We start from the raw sequence: 26,551 nt of genomic DNA, 5'->3' as shown, positions 1-26,551 counted from the left end.
ATTTTCTGTTGGCTGTATCCCGCTGAGCATGTGGTCCACTCTTAGAGTACTTTGTTTCCCCAGTAAGACTTTCTTGGAAGAAACTGAATTTTCATTTGCAAGTGGTTATCAGTCAGAAATTGCTTCTGGATTCAGGATAAAGGCATCTGTTTATTTCTCCTTTGGGGCTCTGGGGTCCCATCTGGTCTAGGCTGTGAAGCCTCCGTCTCTGAGTTCACACGTCCTGTTGATTCCCATACATTATATTGCTTTACCGCTGTAGGCCTAAAGTTGGGTGATTTGGTCACCGATCACCTTTCAAATCTCAGGTGACATCCCAGATACATGTCAATGCGAATGATACCATTGCTTTGCGGTTGTCTGGAATGAGGCAGCCTTGCTCAGTCAAGTGAGGACACATATGCTAATGATACAGGAGAGGTAGAGCCATTCCTGTCAAAAGTAGGAATCTCAATAGAAATTCACCAGGGAGTTACATGCCTGTAGTGCGAAGAAGAGAACATTCGATGCCTATTTCGGGAGAGTAGCAGTTGAGGTGGTGACAGAGGTCAGACCCATGAAGAAGAAGACGTAGGTGGATAGAATCCCAATTTCATGACAGAAACTGAAGCTCGCTGATTTGAATTTGGACCTTAAGCATGGGATACTGAGTGCACTTTTAATAACTGCGGGAAAGGGCACTAACAATGAGGCTGGGCTGGCGAGGAGAAACGACACTGAAACGTCTAGTAGGGAAACCGGAGACAAATAAGACTATCCGTGGCAGCCCAAAGGGGATGTGGGAGATGGGCATGGGATACGATGTAAGTGCCTTATTTTCTCAAAGGATGAAGAGGCCAGGTGGGAGGTGGTTCTGTGGTTAGCTAAGGAGGAAATAATGAAGTTCAAACTGAAGGCACAAGAAATACCTTGAGCCTTCACAGAAAGGATAGCGGGTCATTTCCTGCAGCTTTGGAATCATTCCCTTTAGCAATGCCTCCTGTGAGAGCATTCCTGGGGCGGAAGTTCAAACCGAGCTGATGCATCTGTGGACTTCAGGCTAAAATAAAGAGTCTGCCTATAAGTGATTACAGGCGGGGCTGGAGAGGCCGCCCAGCCACTCGGAGCACTTTGCTGCTCTTGCAGTGGTTCCAGGTTCGGTTCTCAGCACCCCTACAATGGCTCACAGCAGTCCTGCTCCAGGGGATCTGACCCCTCTTCCGGTCTCCATATAAGGATACTCTTATAGACATGCGGGCAAAACACTCATGCACATAAAATAAAAATAAATAAATCTTGTATGATGTGCTTGCCAGAAGTAAGAAGTGGCGTCTTCATACAACTTCTCACTTCCACTCACAGGGGGATGAGGCTGGGGGCTGAAGTGACAGATGCGGAGATGTCTGGGTAACTCCGGGGCCAGAAAATTAAAGCCGGTTCATCACTTGCCTACATAGTACACAGTAGTTAGAGGCCATTTTCACCTCTGTATCTTACTATGGATGTTGAATTGTGCATAATGACTAAATTCAGCTTTATGGTATTGCGGGTGGTAGTGATCCTGTTGAACTGTATGTGCGGTGTTTTACATGAAGGGCTAGCAGGTCCTGACCTCAGACACAGAGGACTCTGTCTGAGGAAAAGAAAAGGAAGTGTCAGACCCTGGCAGGGTTTCCCTTCAGCCCTTCCCTGAGGTTGGGCACTGATGACTGGAAGCCCTGTGCTGCTGGGTTTAGTAGTCTGAGCACTTGAGGAGAAAGATTGGGGACCTTCTAAGAAAACAATAAAGCAAATTTTTAAGCTACTAACACACGTGGATGGGCTACCATGATCTTAGAGTCTTACTTAGAGCTGACATGATTATAAAACTAAATCTCAAAAAAAAAAAATAAAGATATATTTCTTAAAGAAAAATTTAAATCGGGAAAAATATGTTAAAAGATGGCCAGATTTATTTATACTAGTGAACACAGTTTTGCTTTCTACAAATGCCCCAACTATAAAGTAGGATTCCTACCTTAAATTAACTTTTATACATAAACATTAGAGACAATATCCCACAAAATATATTCACCTGTCTTTGTATCTGGTCACACTGTGGTGGGGGTGGGGAGATTTATCACTTTTTTATATTATTATTTTCTATGTTTATTGGATCTTAAGAAATTTGAGTTAGGAGAAATGTTTTTTTTTTTCTAATGGATTCATTTTCCCTCTTAAATCAATAAGGACAGCAGAGTGGCATTGCAGAGTACTGGTTGTCCTTGAAGCAGAGGGTGTGGCCATGTTCTGCACCAATAATCTGCCCCACATCAGGAGCTATTTTGGATAACAGGAAATAGTTATATTTATCAAACATCTAAAGGCTCACTTAGTGAGTGGCCGATTCCAAAGTGACTCTGCTGAGAATTGCATTCGGGCTCTTTAGTAGCTGCTTAGGCTCAGTCTGTGTTTCCACTAAAACATTCCCGTTTGGAGTATCAACAACTAAGCCACTTAAAGCCAAATTCTCATTAAAACTCTGAAGATAGCTCTCCAGGAAGAACGTCACCTTAGACTGTGAAGCATGGAAACGGTTTTGCTTTTCTGAGTACAGATCCTCAAATTTATTTTCATAGCTGTGATTAAGGATTGACACTGTCATAAGTTTTAAAAGATCCTCCCCCCAAAATACATATTGTATAATAATAGTTAGTATTACTACCTTGTTTTAAATTAAATGAGCAAAGCATACTATTTAGTAGCTCACGTCTTCCCAAGTCAAAAGGCAAATATTATAAGAAGTACTTACTAATTGCTATTCTCAAAGGTTGTACACATGGGCTAAAAGCCGGCATTCCCCTGCATTATGAAGACTAGACTACTGTTACCAATCTGTAGTAAAAATGTCTCACTGTTGTGCCACAGGGAAGGAAGTGAGCATCCTTCCTCCTTCATATTCCATCTATGGCTTGGCAGGGCTTGGGGGGGAACAAGCCAGCTTGCTGCCTTCAACCCTGTGGCCATCTGCTGTGTAACAGGGAAGGAGCTCATTGGCAGTTATGTCAGACTGTGGCCTAGTTCCTGAAACCTGGAAGCAGGAAGAGCCAGGGCCTACACAGATCGGCCCAGCACAGGCTAGGGAAACACTGAACCCACAAGGATCCTAGATCAGCTTCCAGAAGTCCTCTGACTCTGATGTATAACACCTTGAGGGGGACTTCGAGAAAGCAAAATGTGATTACAATGTCCCTGGTAGTCAAGGTCCTGAGGGGCCAGGACACAGGTAGCAGTGTCAGAGTTGGAGCCCCAGGGTTGGACTGGATCGCAAACACTGAGGCTTTTCCATATGTGCTGTAATGCAGGGAAACCGTTAGATAGCCTTGCATAGCTGCATTCTGTAAGCCAAGATCACACAGGCAAATAGAGATGAATCAGACAATACCAAAGCTTTCCAGGAGAGAGGTGCTTGTGAAACTCTACACAATAGTTAATAACTAGTTCAAGTGGCCAAGAGAGTCTTTAAAGAAGCTCATTTCACACAGCCCTACTGAAAGCTGTAATTATAAACTGATAGAAGTTAAAGGTTTCATATCTTCGCTCTCTAATAATCTTGATCGGTCTCAACCTCTACCACTGTTCTACTTCTGGTAACCTTTAAAGGCACAGTGAATGAGATGTGCTGACTAATCTAGTGTGCACTCAGTTAGTGTTCCAGAGACAAGAGAGATGGGTCAACAGATAAAGACACTTGCCTCCAAGGCTGACCACCAGAGTTCAGTCCCCAGGATCCACGTAGTGGGAAGAGAGGACTGACCCCTGAAAGTTGTCCTTTAACATTCACATGTATGCTGTCATATGTGCCTTTACTCTCTCTCTCTCTCTCTCTCTCTCTCTCTCTCTCTCTCTCTCTCTCTCTCTCTCTCTCTGTCTCACTCACACACACACACACACACAAATGTAAATATATATATTTAGAAGAGATTTGCCATATTTTGCAAATTGGAAAAGATTCTAGGAGTGGCTGAATTATGGTAAAGGTCTATAATCTCAGCCTTGGCAAGGCTGAAGCATAAAGGTCATGAGCTTGAGGCTAGCTTGGTTGGGCTATATTGGAAAAAAGTAAATGAAACAAACAAACAAACAAATACCATGTCAAGTGAACAAATCCCTATAAAGGTACTGGCTGTGTCCTAACGTATCTGCGATATGTCCTAATTACTAGTTATATAGCTTGAGGTTGCTTGGTCCCAAAAATGCCCCTGTGCTTAAAGGTTTGGTCACCAGCAGCATCGCTGGGAGATGCGTTGAGCTCATAGAATGTGGGCAGCTGGAAGGTTTGTGTGACACAAGGGTATGTCCTCAGGTGTCTTTGTAGGACCCTATTCAGTCCCATTTCTCTTTGCTGTCTGGTCATACATAAGCACCACCTCCATCAGAGTCCAAATAATGGGGTTACTTGATCTTGTAGTGGGACCTTCCAATGGTGAGCCCAAATAAGCCTCTCCTCTCTAAAATGTTGTTATTCAGGTATTTCTATGTAGTGATGGAAAATTAGTATGATGGGTAAAGTTCATAACTTGAATAAAGAGGCACACACTACCAGTCTAGCTTTTCAACTGTGTAATTAGCACAAATGTATTTGGGATCGGGAAGAGAACTTGTTCACTTATCATCATGATTAATCTGTTTGACCTAAATGTTTTGGTAGGAAACTAGATATTAAAATAATTAACATTCAAAAGCTAAACAGGATCTTTTTCTTAAAGAGAAGTATGTAATTATGATCGTTGGCAAATTTGTAACTATAGAAACAGATGATCTAGGTTCTGGTTTTATTTTGCCTTAACTGAGTGCATGGTTTTGCCTTAGGCAGTCTCAGAGTCCCAAACCGTTTATCTGTACAGCATGAGAGTTAGACTAGCTACTCTCTACCACTCCAAATCATGAAACTGTGTACCCCTCAAAACAATTGCATTCCAATGGTGGGCTCCAATTAAATATAAAAATAAAATACCCATCACATTTGTAAATCAGGCTGAATGCTCAAAGTTTGGTTTTTAATGTAATCAACCTCTAATATCGTGTGCCTCTTGACTCAGAATTGTGAGCTCAGGTGACCTCCCTCCAGCCTCCTGAGGAGTTATGACCACAAGAATTGTCTCCCATTTCAAATATGTATAACTAAATATGTATAACTAAATATATATTAACTAAAATGGTATTATTGGATTGGTGCCATCATAATAAGTTTATAAAGAAGTCTACAGGGCACTAAAAAGTGCTTCTGTGAAGACTGTGACCACCAAATGTCCATGGAGCCCGATACCCTCTAATACCCAGTAATGGCCTTGATTCCTCACTTGACTTCTAGATATCAGTTATTTCATCTCCAACATAAAAGCACTAAACTGTTAACTCTGAGATTCTACTTAAAAACACAAAATAAAAGGAGAAGAAAATATGCCAAGTTTCCGAACATGCCAGAACTGGCGCTCCTTCTTTGAATAGGACCAGGGCAAGCAGTTATTCTGAAAAGAAGTCATCCCACAAGCAGGGTGCAGTATTTGACAGAGTGAACTCATCAAGTCGAGCTGCGTTAAGGAGTGTGTGTTGTAGTCTGGAAAATCCGTGCCTCCTGTTAAGTGGGAGCCCTCAATCACAATGTGGATGAATCAGCCACAACACTAGTTCATGGTACAGGGTAATTCCAGGGTCTCCTTAATACTGTGTGAGAACCAAGGACTTTCCCAAGGATGCCTCAGGAAAATATCTCCTTGCCTTTTGATTTGCAAATTTGAGTCATGTACTCCATAGAAATAGAAAAAAACAAAATACCAATACTTTTTTTTTTTTACACAAGATGTCATGAACCTCAAACTGGCCTGGAACACACTAGTAGCTGAAGATGACTTGTAGCTCTTAATTCTCCTGCTCCTTCTTCTTGAGTGCTGAAATTACAGGCATAGGCTACCTGCTCCATTTAGATAGTGCCAAGGATCAAACTCAGGGCTTTCTTCAATCTGGGCCAGGACTCTCTCAACTGAGCTAAATCCCCTACCCAATGCATCTTTTTTATGTGCAATTGTTACAAAATTGTCTGCAGTATTACTAATTCTAGGAACTAATAAAATGGATACAATTAGTCTATGTTTGTCTAGAAATAAAACTAACTGCTACTTTGTAACAATACATCCTGGTCGTTGAATATCACTTAAATATTTTGGGTAGAAGACAACATGAACAATAATATTTCATTTTTTGTTTCCAAAGAAAGACACTGGCACTGACTAAGTGATTGTGGATCTGCTTTTATGGTGGGCTACGCTGTACTCAGAGAGGTAAGGCCTTCAATAGCCCCGGGGATTATTTAACCCCTAGTGAGTTTGGATCACCTTGCTCAAGAATAAGTTGCTAGCTCAGTCATGAGCTGGGATGAAGCTGAGAGACAGTCCCGTTCATACACAACCAATTGAAGTTGCATTTTTGAAGTATCTGCATTTAAGCAGCTCTTTATGGTTCATTTCTTCTCCTCGTTTTTTTCCCACTTCATTTTGGACAGTCTAAAATCTCCAGGGTCACAAGCTCTACAGAGTATCATCTCTCGGGGCTGGCTTTACTGTGTCTAAGCTGAATCCCACAGCTGTACCCCTGCATCTGTGCACCCCACACAAGCTTGTGCTCTACTACATATGAAATTAGTCTTAGCAAATGGATCAGAAAAGGTCTATGTTTGCCTTTTTCTTCTAATCCAGAAGCTCTTAACCTGTGGGTCGTGACCCCACAGGGGTCACATATCAAATATCTTGCAGATCATGTATTTACATTATGATTAATAACAGTAGCAAAATTATTGTTATGAAGTAGCAACAAAAATAATTTTATGGTTGGGGGGTCACCATAACATGAAGAAGTGTATTAAAAAGTTACAGCATTAAGAATATTGAAAACTACTAGTCTAGACCCTGAAAATTACACTAGACTTGTCTGCCATCTTTGAAGACCTCAAGGTCACTAGCAACTGTGTAACCTCAAAGCACTATGCACTACTGTAAGGATATCATGTTTTCTTACAGTTCCTCCGGTACTAGGACCTTGTTGATAGCTGTTGATACTTGGCTTATCAGTTCATAGCACTGAAACTCTGTTCACTCTTCCTCAAACCAAGATATCAAACTGAAATTTTTAAGTTCACTTCCCATCTAAGTAACCAGCATATATAGAAGTAGGAAGCTGTGCTTTATAAGAGCAAGACATTTTCAGGACGCTAAATTAGAGCAGTGCTGCAAATTCAAGACAAGCTTAATAACAATAATAATAAAAAAAACAACAAAAATTAGTAAACTTCAACTCTGAATAAAAAACACACCAGAAAATTTAGTTTTCTCTCTTGCTAAATTTGTACAATTATTCCTACCCATTTTGTGGAAATCTATTGACTCATTCATTCATCAAATTCATACTTACCCTTCATTATATCTATCACTATTAACCAATTCTAGCATAATGGTTTTCTCACTTCTGGGCTTGCTGTCCCCTGAGCATGGGTGCTCTGAGATGTTTTATGTCTGCAGTGAAAGGATCTGAGCTCAATGGATATCCATGAAATATTTGTTTCCAACTCATTTCAGTTCAATTCAAGCTCTCAATAAACAGTGCATTTGTGGTCAAAATTGATCTGAAAAGCTGACCCGTCTACTCTGTAGTTTCTAAAATTCTAAACAAACATAGAAAAAGGAGCAAGGCCATGCAGACTGGTGCACTGGATGCTATAACGTAAGTTGTTTAAGGCAGAGCATGGAAAGAGCGGATCTTATTCTGACTGGCCATACCCAGTATTTACATTTCCTGGGAGGATGTTTGAGCTGAGTCTTAAAGCCTGGAAAAGAAAGATTGATTGGGGAGGAGAATCATGTGATGAGACAAGTTAATTTCGAGGCTAGAAAGGACCTAGAACTGAAGCATCATAGTACACAGCAATGAACAAACATGCAGGTAGGTGATCAGCGGGACCAGATGATGATCGGTTTTATCATGATGAATAGACCTTGGGGCTTACAGTGAACTGGTCCAGGCTTTCAATAAGGAATGGAACAGAATGGGATTGAACTGGGAAGAATCCATTGCTACAGTATCCAGAGTAGATAGAACCTAACCAAACTGCTTGGTTCTGGCTGTACTGTCTGATTCTACTTTTTGATGGACTCTCCAAGCAGTGTAGGCCCATCTCACTTGAATCTGAGTAAAATGCGATCGTGTGGGAGAAATCTAGAGAAAGCAGAGGGTCCAAAGGTGCTGCCTGCAAATGTGTGATTAGAGAAGCTCTTGGCCAAACGAGTGCTGGGCCTCACACATGTAGGAACACACACAGCCTCAAACACCAACAGCAAAAGCGACGAGACACAGACCGCGAATCGCAGGATTCTTCCGAGTCAGTGAACAGGTCACACAGCAAGAAAGAACAAGCAGACAAGAGGGGCTCAAGTGTCATGGGAACAACATTGGTGAGTCCCATGATGGGAAAGGAAGCAAATGGATGTGGGTGATTATAGCATTCAAGGTAAATGCTCTTTTTAACGTGGGTGGGGACCAGTGTTTACTAAACATGAAAGATTAATATCAGAAGAGGAAGGAATTGTTTTTAATCCAAGAGGTCACTGTGAACAATAGGGGAAGAAAAAAAAAGCGCACACACAAGTTACGGTAGAAACCACTTTTAAAATAGTTAAGCAAATTTCACTACGCCCAAATACTTTCATGCATAGGCCAAGTTAATGCATAGATCATCAGATGCAGAACATGCCTGGGATGTCAGAAACTTCTCTTCTGTTTTTATTTATTTATTTGAGAACACAAAATCATATTGTTGGCCTAGCTTCAGTCTTTTTTGCATGTCCTCTGTCTATATTCTTACCATAATTTCCTATCTAAAATAAAATAGTGCATTGCTAATTAAATACCTACAAATAGTAATTGCTTAAACTATGGGCTATCGTTCAAAGAATGGGGAAAACATATTTCTGTATTTATATGTTAATATGCACAGGAAAAAACATTTAATTCTTTTTTTTTTTTTTTTTCTTTTTTTTTCGGAGCTGGGGACCGAACCCAGAGCCTTGTGCTTCCTAGGCAAGCACTCTACCACTGAGCTAAATCCCCAACCCCAAAACATTTAATTCTTAATCAACCCCAGTCTGAAAGGAAAAAGGAGAGAATACCCTGGGAGGGGAGAATACATTTTTTAATTGTTTTTAAGTCTCATGAAGCATATACAAGATCTAACACAAGACATTGAGTCTTTTTTCTCTTTATAGCTAGCTGATCCTTTATATTATACATTTTTGAAAATCTAAAGTCTATGGTCACCTTTAGGTGACCACACAAAGGACAATCCAAGGTTCAGGTCAGACCATGACAGGCAGGCTCCGTGATGACTGATAGAGCTGCCACGCTGTAAACGCACTTCTGCCAACTTACTGACGTTGCTTCGTGGAGGGGAAGTCCTGGGGCTCAGACAGTGTGTCAGATATTCCAAAGACACAGGACATCACACGTTCTCTCCCTGTCTATCAAGCTGGCCCTGGAGGAGCCAAGTAAACAATGACAGATTCTAAGAAAGCAATGTCATCAACTCCATAACAACATGGGAAACTAGTCTAGAAAAATAAGGAGCTCAGGTGAAGATTCAGGAAAGGGAGATGCGTATGGACAGATGTAGGAGAAATGTGACAGTCCCATCCAGGTGAAATACATCAAGAGTAGCTCTGGTCTCCTGAGGACCATGTTAGCTCCAGGCAGGAACCCGGACTCTGTAAGAACCGAAGACTGCCTAGTGTCCAATTAAGAAAACCTAGATTTTGGGCCCCAATTTCACTTAAGTGCTACATAAAGAACAGAATTATATTTAACGATAGCTTCAGAAACTTCTTATTCATCAGCTTCTGAGACTCTTGAAACACCTTGCAGCCTTTGGCAGAGCCATTCTTTGTTTGTCTGGAAATGTTTAGATCTTTAGGCTCATGAACCTGTACCTATTTGAGCCCGTATGTAAAGCATACAGACTTTTATGTAGTGAATTTACAGAAAGGGATAGACATAAACATTAGTGACGTTAAGCGCCATCAATTACTTCCTCTCTACACATCCCTTCAGCTTCCTTATCTCCCGTCTCCTGTCTCCTGTCTCCCTTCAAAACTGGCTGCAGCATTGCAGTCTCCTATGTTGAACCCTTATCATCCCCCACCTCCTAAATCTCAAATATCTATCATTGAACCATCTTTTCTTTCCCACCCAGCCCCTAGGTGACGTCAGTGAAATCCATCTCTTTAACTACACACCAAGTGTTGACCATGAAAGAATTATTCTACTTTTTGAAAACTCAAGGTTATGTTTTTTGGTTTTTTTTTTCTTTTTTTCAGACATGGTCTAATTTTTCTAGCCTAGCTCATCTGGAACTGTCAATCCTCCTGCCTCAGCCTCCTGAATGCTGGCTCACTGGGGCCACCAATGCTGGTTTAACACCACACACTTTTGTAGCCACTTTCTCTCAGAGACTCAGCATACTGATTCCCATCTGTTTTGGTAATTAGCACTTGTCCTGTGAGATTACAAGGATGCCGCCCTGTCAGTGACAATATTCATGTGGAAATCCATGAAATTTTGCATTTTCAAACCAAAGAGAAGTAAGTAGTTGGGAAGAGTCAACACATATTCTAAGTAATTGTGACTGAGAGGCACTATGAAAAGATCTTTAAAATATAGTCACTGCCTGCAAAAATATTTGTAAACAGAAGCAATGAGACTTCTTTAAGTCAACCCAAAGTAACCCCAGGAACCCCTATTGTGTGTGTCTTTTCACATTTAAAATATATATATAAACATATATAGTGTATACGCTAATTCCATCCGTCCACAGGGCTTAGACATTTATATTATATAATATTTTCTTATGTTTTCCTTTAAGCTTACATTAAAATTGATCAGCTAAGTTATAGAACATTTATTTTCTTAAGAGCAAATGAACTCAGCAGTGCAGTATGACTGCTCATCCATAATTCAGGATTGCAGCCTAAAACATTATGCTCAGACAAGCACAAATATTGGCAAAGGTGAAAGATTGAACTGCTACAGTAGCAGCAGAATCATGTCTCAATCTGTGTGTGCACTTGAATTCGGAGAGCTGGGACTACAAATTAGAAGAGAAAATAGTCAACAATGCAACTGCAGATAAAACAAGCCAAACAGTAAAACCAGCTTAGAGTTGAAAGAAGGCCCGTTCCTCCTTGTTAGGTATTCATGGTTCTCAAGTGCAAATAAAATATGGTAGGAGGGATAAAAAATGTGTTTAATCTACCTAGGCAATGAGAATGGAGGTTTTACAAAATTCTTCTTATGAACTTTTAATTTTGAAAATAGCAAATCTGGCTCTATTTAAATTAGTACAAATTCATCTCTCCTCAAATGAATTTCTTTGCTTGTCTTAATTTTCTGCCCAGCAATACCAGTCCTCTGTTTATGAGAATCTTGGTCATGTGTCAGCAGGTTCCTAGGAGTGAGCAAGGCTTCCAGATTCCCCTGACAAATAACCGTTCTCCTTTGCCAGAAGGACTAACCCCCGGGGATGCACAGCATCTTAAGGACATACAATGAGAACCGAAAGTGAGCTTTGGTGGCTGAATCAGCAGAATTAACCCAGCAGATCAATGTGGTAGCGGACACCCAGGGCGGTGACTGTCTGTCTGCCCTCTCTTTCTTCCTCTGATGCTGCTAGAGACGACATTCTGCAGCAGATCTATCTCTCACCTCTGCTCATCAGTCAGCCATATATGCGGGACGGTCTATGCTTACCAATGTTCTCTTCCCAAATGTCAGTGTTCAACATTCTAACTTTGTCAGATAGCTTTCTGACTTTCTATAACGTTGACAAAAAGGAAGAATGACTTATACAAGTATAGTCACCCAATTATATAATAAAATCCCTGAATGCATAAAACCATTAATGATCCTCTAGGGATCTGAACAATCAGAAGAACAAACACGACACATTATTCTTCTGTGACTATCAGACTCGTTCACCATACCACAGCTCTTAAAGATTACCACACAAGTTCCATTTAATATATTATACCCTTGAACTTCGAAACATAGTCCTGAAGGGAGTGTAGTCCAGGAGTCAGGGACCTGTCTGTGTTTTGCAAATGGGACCATGGGAGTGACACAGACATCAGGCAGACCTGGTGTGGCATGGAGATGAGGCCTCAGCTTCCTCCTCCACCTCTTTCTCAAGATAAACCATTTATTTAAAAAAAATAACAAAACAACTTTAAAGCATAAATACTTTTCAGTCTCACTCACTCGAAATCAAATCCTCCATAGTTAGAACTGCCATTCACCAAGGACAAGACAAAGAAGATGGGGTAGGACTGTATTCTGACCCTGCAGGGGTCCCTTCAAATCTTTCCATATCTAACCTTTATGGTCAGCATGTAGCTTACCTGGAGAATTTCACCTTTAACAAGCTCATGGGCAAGTCTTCCACTACCAAAACAACATTCTGCACATTTTGACAGGGGTCTTATAGTTTCCTTTCCATCATTGATAAACAATGCCACTGGGACATATGACTCAACATCTCCCCCCAGGGATACAGCAAAGGCATATAGTCAGGGGCAACAGTCTCATCTCCACAGTTCAAGATGGACAGCTTAGTCTGAGTCCAGGGTTACTGAACAAAACCAATCAGAATTTTCAGTCTTTGGTGAGGGGGTAGGGAATGGGGGTAATTTGTGTCCTATTTTCAACACAGATCTGTTGTTTTATTGAATAAGCCAGAGAGAAGTCTGACTAATACTGATGTCATGAATCAATACAGACTGATAAGCTCAGGTAAGGACCCTTGACTACACATGTTCTCAGGGAAACTGGGTCTCTGATTACACATGGAGCTCTTTGTATAGCATTGTCATGGCGACCCTTTTAGGACAGTAAAGCAGACCCACAATCACAGTGAACTGTATCTTTTCACATGATGTATAGACATCTTAAAACAGCATGGACTTATTAAAAACAATAAAAGGCACTGGTGTATTCCCTTCTTTGCTATAACTCCATAAAGTTGAATGGAAGACCAAGAAAATAGAAGATATTCTGAGATAAAATGATACTTTTAATTGAGCGTATTTTAAAACTGTAATTCCAGCTCACCTTGTAGCCTCTGCATCACATTGGTGATGTCCCGATGAGACCTGGAAGATGCCCGGGAGGTTGCCATGGTCCTTCTTGTAACATAGAACCAGTACCAAGTGAAGTATCTCAGCTCAGGGGAATATTATGCTGCTTCAGATAACATCCACAGTCTTGTATAGACCCACTGGGTCTCAGACAAATCTCAGGCACTTTTGGTGATCAGCAAGAGGACAGCATTGTAATCCTATGAACTTCACATTCTTCTCCTTCTGTTCTTAAGTAGACTCAAGAACCTGGGAAGCAAAGCAAACCAAAATACATTACAAAAAGTAGCTACCATAGTGTGTCTTCCATAGTGCAAAAGGAGGCTATCCCTCCTCCTCTCCAAGGTCGGACTCACTGTCGAGGGCTATGTAACTAATAGATAAGCAGCTGATGTGTAGAAAAACACCAGACAGGTTAAAGCACTGCTCCGGGTTTAGAATTACTATGATATGCACCATAGTTTGAACGAGCAATGCTCTGCACAGGCTCCTTAGTTAGCACCTGACTCGGTTGGTGGTCCTATTGGGGAGGTTATGGACCCTTCAAGAGGTGGAGCCTCCCTAGAGGAAGAACATCTCTCAAGATGGGTTAATAGCTTGAGTCAACTTTCTGGTCCTTCTCTCTGCTTCCTTGTGTGGATGGACTTGATCTCTCTGTTCCCTAAACCTCCCACCAGGCCATCCCTGCCTAAAAGAAGTCAGACAGTAGCTTCTTGACGTCGATAAATGTAATCTGAACAGGAAATGCTCCCTTGTACTGTTTTCTTTTTTTAAACTATAAATTTACTGACTTATAATGTCCAATCAAAATGCTGGACTTCACTTCTTGATGTTTACATAATCCCTTACCTACGCCATTTTCATTGCTTTACAGTCATTTTTCTCCTATTGTTTCATTTACATCTTCCAAGAACAACATCATGTCCTAGCTCCTAGTAAACATCTGATGAATGGACTCATTACAGATAGGGCTGGGGTGGAACGCTTCATTGGGTTCATTGGTAGAGTATTAGTCTGCGTATGCACAGCCTTAGGGCTAATCCCCAGCAATGCATACCTGGCCATTGTGGCTCAGACCTGCAATTCCAGTGCTCAGGATATAGAAGCAGGAGAGCCAAGCACACAAGGTCATCAGCGTCTCGCTATTTCTCAATGTCAAGATTTCACTGTCTGACTTATTTCAGGCAACCTACTTTTTACCTTATTTTATGGCATATTGTATTTTGCCTTTTCTCTTGCTGTGATGAGACAGCATAATTAAAAGGAACTTCAGGAGAAAGGGGGACTTATTTTAGCTTCTGGTTCCAAAGTCGTAAGCTCAAATGCATCGTGGTGGGGAAGGGATGGTGTGGTAGCAGGTGTAGGGAACACAGAGATCCCATTCCATCCACACAAGGAAGCAGAGGGTGGCAAGGTGGCTTTCGGGGCCAGCCTGGGATACATGATATTATCTCAAAAGGTAAAACAAATAAGAAACCATGTACATATGTAAATTATTTCATTCTAAGTAGGATTTCCAAATATTCTCATTTTAGAAGGCAAAAATGGACCTGAGTTGTTGTTTGTTTGTTTTTCTAGAATATTTCTCATACTCTGGTCTGCCAGTTAACGAAGCTCTTGTATGCAGCCAAATGAAATGCTTTCCTCAGGAGATATAGGCTGCTATTAGGTAAAGGCATAGGTCACGATGCACAGTTATATGGTTATATATAGTTATTTCTCCCCCACCATCGCATCTTTTGAAGATCCAAAGATTTACAGAAAGATTCTAATGTAAGTAGTAAGACTGGGATGGGGTGAGCTAATCAGATGGAGCATTGTCTTTCTAACCCTCTCTAGGTTCTCTGCTTTGCTGGTGCAATTGATTACTCTCATTTTGGGGGTAAAAAGGAGACAGGCATGTAGTTAGTGAAACCATGACATTGAGAAATGTGCTGCGGGCAAAGCTTTCGTAACCCTAGGGTAAGCTGAACAGAGTCCTGCTATGAACGAGATAATTAGAAAGGAGACCAGTGCTTCCAGAGAAACACTCGATGAAGGGGCACACTGAGGCCTGTGCACAGCTGATCTTTACGGTAAGTCACTTCGAATCTCCAGGAGACAATGCTGATGACAGAGAAAATAGGAATTCAGCTGGGAGACAGAGGTCAAAGGCCAACTTAAAAGTCTAAAGCAAGCACAACACACACATGTGGAATGTTCCACTTGACTGAAGGAAAAATAAAAGTAAAGAGGAGTCTATATGTGTTACACACAAAAAATAAGCAAATAAAGAATGGGTTACATAATCAAATATAATGACACGTTGTTAGGTGTTACATCACCTTTATGTTATGTTAGGTAATTTATTTATGTTATTTATGTTAGGTGACATCATAAGAACACAGACATATTGGACTCTGGCTGGAATGCATCAATGTGAAACTTGCGATATCTTTTGGAAGCTACCACCTGTGAAAAGCAAGCAAGCAAACAAACAAACCACTGACTGTATGTTCACATATCAAAAGGATTGCTAAAGTGGAAGGCCTCACTAACTGCTCACTTCCGTTCAGGTGACAGTGACCCACAGAGCAGCCTCAAGGGTTAGGGAGGCAGAAGCTACTGGGAGGGACATGTATGGGAAGGGAAACTCAGCACTTGGCCTCTTGTGGGTAGGAAATAAACTACTCAGTGGGTGGAGCTTCGAGACATGTAGGTGCAGGGGAGAAATAACTCTATAGAACTGTGCGTCATAACCTATACCTTTACCTAATAGCACCTGTATCTCCTGAGGAAAGCATTCTGCCTGCCTACATACAGGAGCTACTGTAACTGGCAGACTGGAGTCTGAGAACCATTCAACAGGCCTCATAATAATTCACCCCTTCACCCTTCAGTGTTAGGAGGTCAGGTTCTTCAAGTGCAAGAATGTACCCATCTGGAATCTTCCTACCATTTGGTATCTATTGACATCACTTAGATATAACTAGAGGAGAGGTAAGGAGAAAAAAGTGGGCTGGAATTTTTGCTCGATACAAGGGCACTTGACTAGCATCTGGGGAAAAAAATTAAAACAGAAATTGTTGCAACCCTGCGACTCCATACCAGTCCATAACCCATCATGGAGTTCATAGATGATTAAGACAGTCTCATACACTCCACCCAGAATTGCAGAATTAAAAGCTTTTCTCTGAAAACCTCATGGAAATGATCCCATGCTTCCTTCGTGTTCATACCCATGTCTCAAAAAGGCTAATCTTAGAATCCATTGCTCCCACTTCCCTCTTCACATTCAACTATGATTTCTCTGCTTCTGTTCATGTGTGCCCGGATTTACTGCTGCTGCGGAGCTCATTTTGAAAGCCTGAGGTCAGAGTTAAGACTGCAAAGATAAATGTGGCGCAGAACCTATTTTTGAGGGGTGTAGGACATAGTAAGAGAAGCTATGTAGAAGAGATAATTTTTAAAAATCCCGGGAACAAGTATGGAGGTAAAACTAGAGGGGCACAGAAGACGGGGCTGTAGCAGTCTTCGGGGGTCTGGAATGATGTCCTGAGAAGGCTTTCACATCTAAACCAAGTTTGGGGGAATGAATCAGGTGAAGAAGAGAGTTGGATCCAGGGCTTTTGGGAAAGGCATGGAGACCAACAGAGTACCTTGATATTGAAGTTCTGTGCTCACAAAAAGGCAGAGTGATGGAAAGTCCTGGATGTTATGCTCAGAAGTGTGACTCTGGTTCTCTACAAGGCATCAAGGAGCCATTAATGGGCCAGAAATGAGAAGACATAATTTAGAATTGTTTGTCTGAGATCGGATTTCATAGAGCCGGAGTAGGCCTTGAGCTTGATGTGTATCTGACGATAACCTTGAACTTCTTCTCTTTCTGCTCCTAACTCTTCAGGCTGGGATAATGGGTAAACACTACTGTGTTCCACGTATACCATGATAGGGATGGAAACGACACCTCTGCACACTTTAGGCAAGCACTTTAGTAACTTAGCTACATTGCCAACCTGGCTACCATTTTCAAGGTTATTTTTGAGGTGGGTAAGGTTGAACAATCCAGGAAGCTAAATAAGGAAGGCATCTTGGGGATAAAGGTGGGAGCTGGATGAAGGAGATAGTGAAGAGAAGGTAAATGAAGAAATATGCAGGAAGGGGACTTTATAATGCTTGGTGACAGGGCAGCTAGGATTGCGGAGGTCTGAGACAGCCAAGATTATAGGAGCTAAGAAGATGCATTTATAGGGTGGAAAGAGGGAAGTAAGAGGTCTTAGGAGACACTAGGATTTGAGGTATAATTGGTGGTCCTCTGGGGGATTGTCAGTGTCCCTTCATATCACCACTCTGTGAAAACTCCAAGCTACAAAAGGCAACAGCATCTCTAATTACTTAACTGAGGACCCCATATGTTCGACATCTTCCCTGTCTACCTCGGTGGGTGCATATTTCTCTAGCAGTAATGACCCATATAAGGGTAAATACGATACATGCTGGCTTGTATTTATTGCATTGTAAGCTCACTTTACAGTGAACACCACTGGTATAGGCACAGTGACATGTTTTGTCTCTGTAGTACTGGGGATGGTACCTAGGGCTTGCGCGTGTTTGAAAACTACACCATAGTTTTTAACTTTTCTTGCCTTCCTCTTTCAGCCATCGACTCCAACTGTAGCCATAGATGCATGCTGAGCGGTCAATGTTGAATTTTAAATTGTGTGACTGAGTGCATGCTATTCTGTGTCTATGAGATTCTACTGCCTCTCATGGAACTCCTTCCTCTAACGCAAGAGTTGGTGCAACATCCTTCCTTTCTCAGGGCTAAGATAAACTATTTCAGTTTCGTCATTTGCCTATGCTTACATGCGATACTGTGGAACTATGCTTTTCTTGCTTTTGACGGATATGATAGGATCGTGTGATTGATAAGAGATTTAAAATTAATAAGAAAGAAAAATTAAAAAAGGAGACTGGTAGTTTGGAAACATGAGTTCAGAGCCTCACTTTGTGCCGGATAGTGGGGTGGTTTTGTGATGAACTTGTATGTGGGACTTTTCTGCAAGAACTTGTCAGAGAAAGTGAGGTTTCAGAAAATTCTGGCCAAGGAAGGTCTAGAGATGACTCTTGTACTGTTCTGATGATCTCTGGTGTGTTCATGTGTGTGTGTGTGCCTCTGTATGTACTAAAGGAAACTTGTGCATGTGCGCATATGTGTGTGGATGTGAGAGTGTGTGTGTGAGTATGTGTGTGAGTGTGAGTGTGAGTGTGTATGTGTATGTACATGTGTATATGAGTGTATGTGTATGTATGTGTGTGTATGTGAGTGTATGTGAGTGTGAATGTGTGTATGTGAGTGTGTGTGTGCATATATGTGAGAGTGTGTGTATGTGAGTGTGTGTGTGCATATATGTGAGAGTGTGTGTATGTGAGTGTGTGTGTGCATGTGAGAGTGTGTGTGTGTGTGAGTGTGTGTGTTTGTGGGTATGTATATGAGTGTGCGTATATAAGTATATGTGAGTGAGTGTGTTTATGTGAATGTGTGTGAATGTCTGTATGTAACTGTGTATGTATGTGAGTGTGAGTGTATGTGAGTGTGAGTGTATGTGAGTGTGTGTATGTGAGTGTGTGTGTATGTGAGTGTGCTGTGAGTGTGTGTATATAAGTATATGTGAGTGTGTGTATGAATGTGTGTGTGAATGTGTGTATGTGACTGTGTATGTATGTGAGTGTATGTGAGTGTGTGTGGTGTGCGAGAGAGAGAGAGAGAGAGAGAGAGAGAGAGAGAGAGAGAGAGAGAGAGTATTTCCCTCAGTCACTCTCCACCTTATTTTCTGTGATGTCAGCTCTCACTGACTTGGAGCTCATCAGGGAAACATGGGATTTGGGCTGTGAGACTCTTTGATAGACCATTTGCCTGCCACCTGTAAGACCTCAGGTTCATTCCCAGCAGGGAAGAATATAATATTTGGCATGTAGTTTCAGCGAATCACTGGCTTTTCTTTTTCTTTCCTTGGCCTCATTTTCTCTATCCTAGACCAGGAAGAGGCTCCCAAGTGAGCTTCTAAAGGTGGTCTAAGTGACAACCAGACAAAAAGCAACGGATGTTCTTCCTCTAGGAAGGCTCCACCTCTTGAAGGGTCCATAACCTCCCAAAGAGTAACACCAACCGAGTCAGGTGCTAAATAAGGAGCCTGTGCAGGGCATTGGTCCTGCAGCAACAGACATGCCCATGAGCTGCCTAAGAACATCATTGGGGACAGATACAGAACCACCACCATCTCACTTCGCCAATGTTTTCCAGGTAGTTTTTAACAGATGCAGGAAACTGTGGGTGAGGGATAGGTATAACATCTAGAGAGTCCAAGCAGTGACGAAGGCAGACAAGCCCCTCTTACTGCTGTGGTAAGAGAGAAAAAGCTGACATAAACAACAAGCAGGGTGGCTTTGCAAAGTTGACGCCCAGGTCAGCATGGGAACAGCCACCATCTGCTGCGCACAGGGGGAGAGCAAGGGCAGGGGCATTTCAGCCTGTGTTATTTAGATTCTCCTGGTTGAGTGGGTCTCTCCTCTCAACACAAGCACGTCTGTAAAGCCCAGCAAAGAGATATCACCATGTCACTTTTCCCGTTCCTACTCAAAATGTACACTAGGCTACTCTGGCACTTTCTTGTTTGTCCCACTAAAGAGGAATAAAATTAGGAAAGCAGTGGGAGAAATGGTTCTAGACCATGGGGATTCACCTCAGTGCAATATAAGAGTTTTTAGTACTAGGAGACTGTAGCAAAAAAGACCAACTGTGCATTAACCAGGCATGATGTCACTAATTTATAAACACATATCAGGAACTGAGACCACAAGCACTCAAGGAAGTTTACAACAATGAAATATGGCTATTAATTTAATGTCTAAGCATGCAGAGAAATCCCTGATTTAGACTAAAGTCATCTCATTCTCCTCTCATAGTCAAGTCTGTTACTGGAATAAGTTCAAAATAATATGCAATTTTAAACCCAATCATTTTTCTCTAGCCTCCCATTGGTACTGGAGCAAATTAATAAACACTAAAATTGTTAAAACCGGACTCCCTTGGGTTAATACAAATGTATTACTAATGTATGTGTGGAGATATTCAGGAAAGTGCTCCTCATTATTCACAATTAAAAAATTACTAGGGAATAATAATAATAATAATAATATAATAATAAATACCTTTCTAAGAAAGATAAGAAAATAAAAACGTAATCACAAGGCAGTCCAGTTGAAAACCAGTGTCATGAATCAACCTTTGTGAATTAGAGTCTAGAGTATAAAGTCGCTCGTGATATCTGCCGTCCTTGTTCACTTTGGGGTATGCATGTGTCTCAGCCCTTGCTCAACATTCATTCTCATTAGGCTCAACCAGAAGGAAGCATCATGTTTAAGAAGAGGATGTCCACACAGACCAGTCTTGAGTCCTGCACGCTAGTCACAGGCAGGCTACAGGGTGCGGCTGCTGGAGCTGTGAGCAGACCTTGCCCCTTGCCGGGCGATGGGCTTCTCAGGATCTTCCCAGCCGCACCTCCTCCTTGTAGGAAGCTATGTCTACCCAGTAATTATGAGAACATAGGACCCAGTAAGGCAGCAAGCAGCTCTGGATAATCTTGAAAGACCAAACAAGCTTTCACTGAACCTCACTTCCTGGGAGTAAAAGAAAAGTTCTTTATCAGGGGACAGGGGACAGCGAGACAGCTTGCAAAGAATCCTTAGTTTAAAAAGATACAAATGAGGCTCTCACCCCTGGCGCTAAGCAAATGTTTCTTAATGACTAACACTGTAACAGTCAATCTGGAGATTTTCTTTATCTTCAACATGAAACATATTACATTAGTCATGACCAGGCACATTTTATTCATCTGCCACCAAGTAATATAAACAGATATTAAGCACAAGAAAAATAGATGTGTATTTTAGCTGAGTGCTCTGGTGTCAGGAAAATTTTAATCCATATTATTACATTTTTATCATGGAGAATAAAGGGCTTCTCACAGAGAACAAGCCTGGTGATTCACAACTAAATCAGCATTTTATAGAGATGTAGGTCATATTAATAACCTTTGCTTGATTGAAAATTATGCTTTCTACTTGCATAGTAGACTGGCTCCTATATCAAATGGTGACTTGAATGTAGTCCATAAGTCTAAGAAAAATAAGTAGGCCTGGAAAAAAGTTTATTTGGGGATTTTTGTAACATTTATAGACATACAAAATATTTTTGTAATATTTTCAGAAACATAAAAGTTTTCCCCCCCAAACTAAAAAGCTCAGAAAATCATGATCCAGGGAGCTAGGATTGCTCCGCTGACATTTTTCTTTAGGGTGCACCTGCCTCTACGGACCAGACCTGAACTTGAAGCATCAAGGAGTTAGGTCAAACCAGCAAGCCCAACCTCTCTTTCCCTAGTGGTATTTCTTTGCTATTAGCTGCTACATTTTGAGCTTTAGTCCTGCCCTTTGTGCTGCACCTGCCTCCCTTGAACCACCATTTCGCAGGTTTCCTCCCTCAGAGTTGCAAAACCTCTCTGGAAAATGTCTTTTTGGAAAGTTATCTTGTCCTCTAGTGTAGGCTCCGCCTTGAAGCAATTGCACCAGGGGAGTCTCCTGGGCCTCTGCACAGTCTTCAAGCCTTAGGCTCTGCTGCCCAACTTCCCTCCCCCCAACTCTTCCTAAAATAGTCTGGGGGTGGAGGAAGGGAGGATCCGCGAATTTATTCAACGCCTTACATCTCGCATCTGGTAGTAGCAACAGTGCAGTGCGGACCATCATAAGAGAGTGGCTGCCTCTCGCTTGGGCATCTCTGGCGCCCAGGATATGTGCAGCAAGCGGAAATGACAACTCAGAGAGCGGGTATTAATATGTACGTACGAGATGCAAAGAGGCTAGCCAACCTCCTTATCGCCTTCCCCAGGAGTGTCACACACGTACACACGTACACACACCGCCGCCACCCCCCCTCTCCCTGTGGTTCGCGGCACGTCGGCGTGCAAGCACAAACTTGCTGCAGTGTGTTGCCTTACACCTGTCATTCCTCCATCTCTCTGTCTCTACCTTTGCTATTTACCTTGATCCGGCCTTGTTCAGGTTCCAAGCGGCGAGGTGACGCTAGCGAACGCCTCTTCCAGGCTGCGTGCAGCTCCGGGTGTGCGCTGCCGCCCTGGCCTTGTAGCCGGGTCTCCCGCGCTGTCCGCAGAGCTGCGGGAGCCAGGATGCCCTGGTGACAGAGTACAACAATCCCAGCCCAGTGTGGGCCGGTGCTGGGGTTGGCGCACACGCGCTGCTCTGCGCTGGCTGCTGGTGGCTATGCCCTCCCTCCCTGCCTAGAGGATCTGTCCCTCCTCCCGGCTGCACACCAAGGGGTTAGGCCTCCCCCCTCCCGCCCCCTGCAGCTGCTGCTCCAGCCGCCAGCGGAGGTCGCCCCAGCGGATTCTGCCTCTGAGCACCCGCCCAGCACCTCCCACTGCCCGCCACACCCCCTCCCCAACCCCAGGATGTGCGGGTCACCACACAGACCTAGGGGCGGGGACCTGGAGGCTCGTCGCAGGCTTTTCCCTACCTCTTACTGGCTTGTGGCTACTTCTCTAACAGCCCTTCTGTCAACCACTCTCTGCTAGCCTCTGCCAAGGGGTCCCATTTCTGGGGGGTATGGTTGTCTCAAAAACTTAGAGGTGCTGCATCGTGCTGTGTTGCCTACTAACTTTTGTCCACATTCTCTACAACAGGGTTGGCTTCTGAACAGAATCTGGAATGACCTGGAGGTTCCTGATGCTCTCCGGAAGCATGATGTTTCAGGAACGCAGGTGCCGAGGCCTCTTTCCTAATCTACCAATGCTGGCATCTGGGCTGTCAGATCAGCTGTCGGGATGGAAGACCCGGGCAGGCTTTCCCGTTTGTTACTTGGATGCATATAACAGATTTCTTGAAAAGACGCTTGTCATCATCCTGTTGATTCTTGATCATTCACAATGATGTTTTTGAGATCACCCCACTGTTCACAGGGTGGAGCCCTTAATAGTACTTCGCAAGCCCTTCTTCCCGGTGCAAGAGAGCCCATGTTGCCTAGTAGCCTGAAGAAATTTGTTTTGTTGTGGTATGAAGGTTTCCAGGCAAAGTCAAACATGGCCTTTCCCCACAACAATGAAGCACGAGTCTAAAAGGATTATGGAGGCTGATTGAAGCTCTGTTGTAAGAATCTTAGAGAGAACAAGAACCCTCTAAACAAAATCGTGCACATTCTTCCAAATTCACTGAATGGAAGGATTAGTTTATAAAGTGGATGCAGTTTCTCTTGGCCTCCTCTCTCTCCATCATCTGCGGCCATCAACCCCACGTTTTGCCTTTCATTAAAATAAAAAATCTCCTTTTCTAGATCCCATCCAAAGAACAACACTTGTAATGGTTACTTCTAAAACTCAACTTAAATTCTGAAGATCAGGTTGGCCTGTGGGTATGGTTGTGTGGGACTGATACTTGATTTTTAATTTACCCAGCCCACTGTAAGAGAGACTATCCTTCCCCAGGTTTGGCTCTGAACTATTCTGAACTATATAAAATAGAGAAATATAGGTGAGCTAATGAAAGGCAGCCTGGGTGCATTCATTTCTCTTTCTCTCTGCTCTTAACTGTGAATATGGTGTGACCAATGCTCACAAATTCTGTGATCCCTGGCCCCCTGCAATGGGGGGTTGTAACCTGCAGTTGTTTGCTGAATGAACCCTTCCCTGCCCTGTGCTGCCTTTTGTCAGCTTATTTGACACAGCAATAGAAATAAAACTGGAGGGGCTAGAGGGATGGCCCAGAGGTTAAGAGCACTGGCTGCTCTTACAGATGACCCAGGTTTGATTTCCAGAACTCATAATGTGGTTTACACCCACCTGTAAGTCCTGTTCCAGGGGATCTGATGTCCTTTTCTGAATGCCACAGGGACAAGGCACACACATGTCGAACAGATATACATGTAGGTAAAACATTCATATAATAAAAATGAATAAAGAAATAAATTTTTAAAAAAGAAATAAATAGATCAAAACTCTGGGGGGGAAAATCAACTACCAGTGTTCTCTTTCCTTGAGTGTTGCTTTAAAGCAAAGCTAAACACATTTTAGCACAATTTATTTATTTATTTATTTATTTATTTATTTATTTATTTGCCAATGGTCTGCTACCAACCACATTCCTCCCACATAAATAAACTCTAATTGTAGAACCTTGTGGTTTGGGTGGAAGGAGCTAGAATCTGAAATGACAATCGATGCATTGCCGCCTTTACCTCTCCCTGTCACTTCCTGGAGCAGCCTTGTGGGGACAGCATACTGTCCTCCCAGTGACCAGCAGATTGCAAGCCTTCTCCTTTAAAGGAAAATACAAATAATTTTAGCTTTCTCTCTTCATCATGAAAATCCCACCATCCGTTTGCCCTGCTGGTCTTGAAGAAAATCAGCTACAGGGGAGATCCTGTGTATTCCAATCTGGATTTATCTGAGAAAGAAGGCATTTAAGTGGGAATCTGAAACAAAGCCCTAAGTAAGAGGAAGCCCTTGGTAGCCCATCACCTCTCTCCTTGCAGAGACAACAGGAGTAGTGCCTGTGTGTGGCTGCTCTGCCTCCCTGAGTCATTGAACCATCACCAACTTAATCCTCCAAAATAGGGACAAACTCATTTTAGACTGCTGCAAAGGGCATGTCCTGTTTGCTAAACTCGGGAAGGTTGTTAAGCTCCATGTATCCGGTGACTGTAGCGTAAATGCCCAGCATCTTCCTAAAAGTGTGCTGAGCGCTATGGAAGCAGGGCAAAGCCAAAGCTAACCTGGCTCTCACCTCACTAGACTGTATTGTGTGACCTAGGGCAGGACAATGTTCACTGATGCTATGTACCTATAGAATTCCATTCTCCAAAGAAAGGCAGGCGTTGTTGTGTGAGATCCCATTTAATTTATTCCAGAGATGATCAAGACTTGGCTAGTGAGGTGAAAATGGAACCAAGACTTGTAAGCGCATGTTACTAACAAGATGCAAGGGGGCTGGTAACCGGGGATTGGGGCACTTCGAGGTTCATAACATCTAACGATACACAACATGGCCCTTCAAAATTACAAGGGATGGGCATATACCATAAGCCATTAGACCCCTTTCAGTAGCTAACCAGCACGGCAGAACTAGATTTGTGCTCCGAACTTCTCCTTTCAACTACAGTGTGGAACAGGAATTAGAAGTAGGGACAGATGCATGAATGGAAACCAACAAGGAGAGTCCTACAGTCATCCTTTAAAGAATATTACCATGGTTTCTTTTTCATACATTGATGATGGTAGGAAGAGTGGATAGATTGATTTGATAGAGAGTTAATACAATTTATAGAGCACATGGCTACAGGTGCTACTATTGACCAAGGGCTTCTATAGCCCCTGCCCCAAATCATAGCTACTATGAGTGCTTGGAGGTGGTGGTGAGATCTGAAAGGTCAATAGGTCATGAGAGTGGAGCCCTCATGAAAGAGATTAACGCCTTTATCAAAGAGCCATGGTGATTATTGTGTCTTCTCTGTCATGTAAGAACACAGCAAAAGGACCAGACACTGGGTTCTCTAGATCCTTTATCTTTGACTTCCCAGCCTCCAGGACTATAAGGAGGGATGTTGTATATAAGTCTCCAGACTATGGCATTAGTACAGAAAAGCCCCAGTTATGTTGTTTATGTCCCAGGCATAAACCCAAAGAAGTTGGAAAAGTTATACTTCGATAGTACGGTGTTTAACAGCTTGGGTTTTAGGAAGCCTACTCCAAGCTCTCATCAATGGCCTATGTGCTATCAACTGGTCATTTCCCCTCATAGATTCAGATTTTACAAACCTATGATTCAACATCATCCTCCATGAGAGAGCACTTGTAGGGTCTCGATGAGCTAGCTAATACCTGGAAAGTTATTAGTTCTTCAGTGACAACATGTAGTCCATGATTGCAAGATGTAATTAGCATTATCAGGGGTATAGTTATTACCATTGTTCTAACTATTTCCGAAGTTGACAAATTAAGACAAAATGATCGGTCTTCCCTTTTGTGAAAGCTTCATTGAGCTAAGAGGTCTATTCTCCAGAATAGAACAGTACCTCCCTCAGCTGTTGCGAAAAGGCCAGCACCTGCCTCGGCAGGCACCTGAGCCTCTCCTTCAAACCCAGGCTGTCCTTCATCCTTGGTTCCTTTTCTCAGGGACACAGTGTGTGTAGAACGCTCCTCACACACTGAAGTTACAGTTGGGCTTAAAGGTAAAGACCATTTTCAGTCTAGTTGTATTCTAATGCCCACATCTTCCTGCCCTAGGCACTGTAAAATACAAGTTACTTACTGTGCCAT

General features: G+C 42.5%; 1 protein-coding gene across 1 annotated transcript in view; it reads right to left on the bottom strand.

The window, feature by feature from the left end:
* The window catches only part of LOC116892879 (nesprin-1-like), a 182,503-nt gene extending 160,013 nt beyond the window's left edge, over positions 1-22,490 (bottom strand). The window contains exons 1-2 of the mRNA XM_032894789.1: positions 22,267-22,490; positions 13,162-13,436 (exon numbers count right to left, since the gene is read on the bottom strand). Of these exons, the coding sequence (XP_032750680.1) occupies positions 13,162-13,228 (67 nt within the window). The 5' untranslated portion in view covers positions 13,229-13,436; positions 22,267-22,490. The remainder of the gene's footprint in view (positions 1-13,161; positions 13,437-22,266) is intronic.
* Between the last annotated feature and the right edge of the window lie 4,061 nt (positions 22,491-26,551).

Source organism: Rattus rattus, chromosome 2 (genome assembly GCF_011064425.1).
Source record: "Rattus rattus isolate New Zealand chromosome 2, Rrattus_CSIRO_v1, whole genome shotgun sequence".
Classification (NCBI taxonomy): domain Eukaryota; kingdom Metazoa; phylum Chordata; class Mammalia; order Rodentia; family Muridae; genus Rattus; species Rattus rattus.
This window is presented reverse-complemented; position numbering and strand designations above follow the sequence as displayed.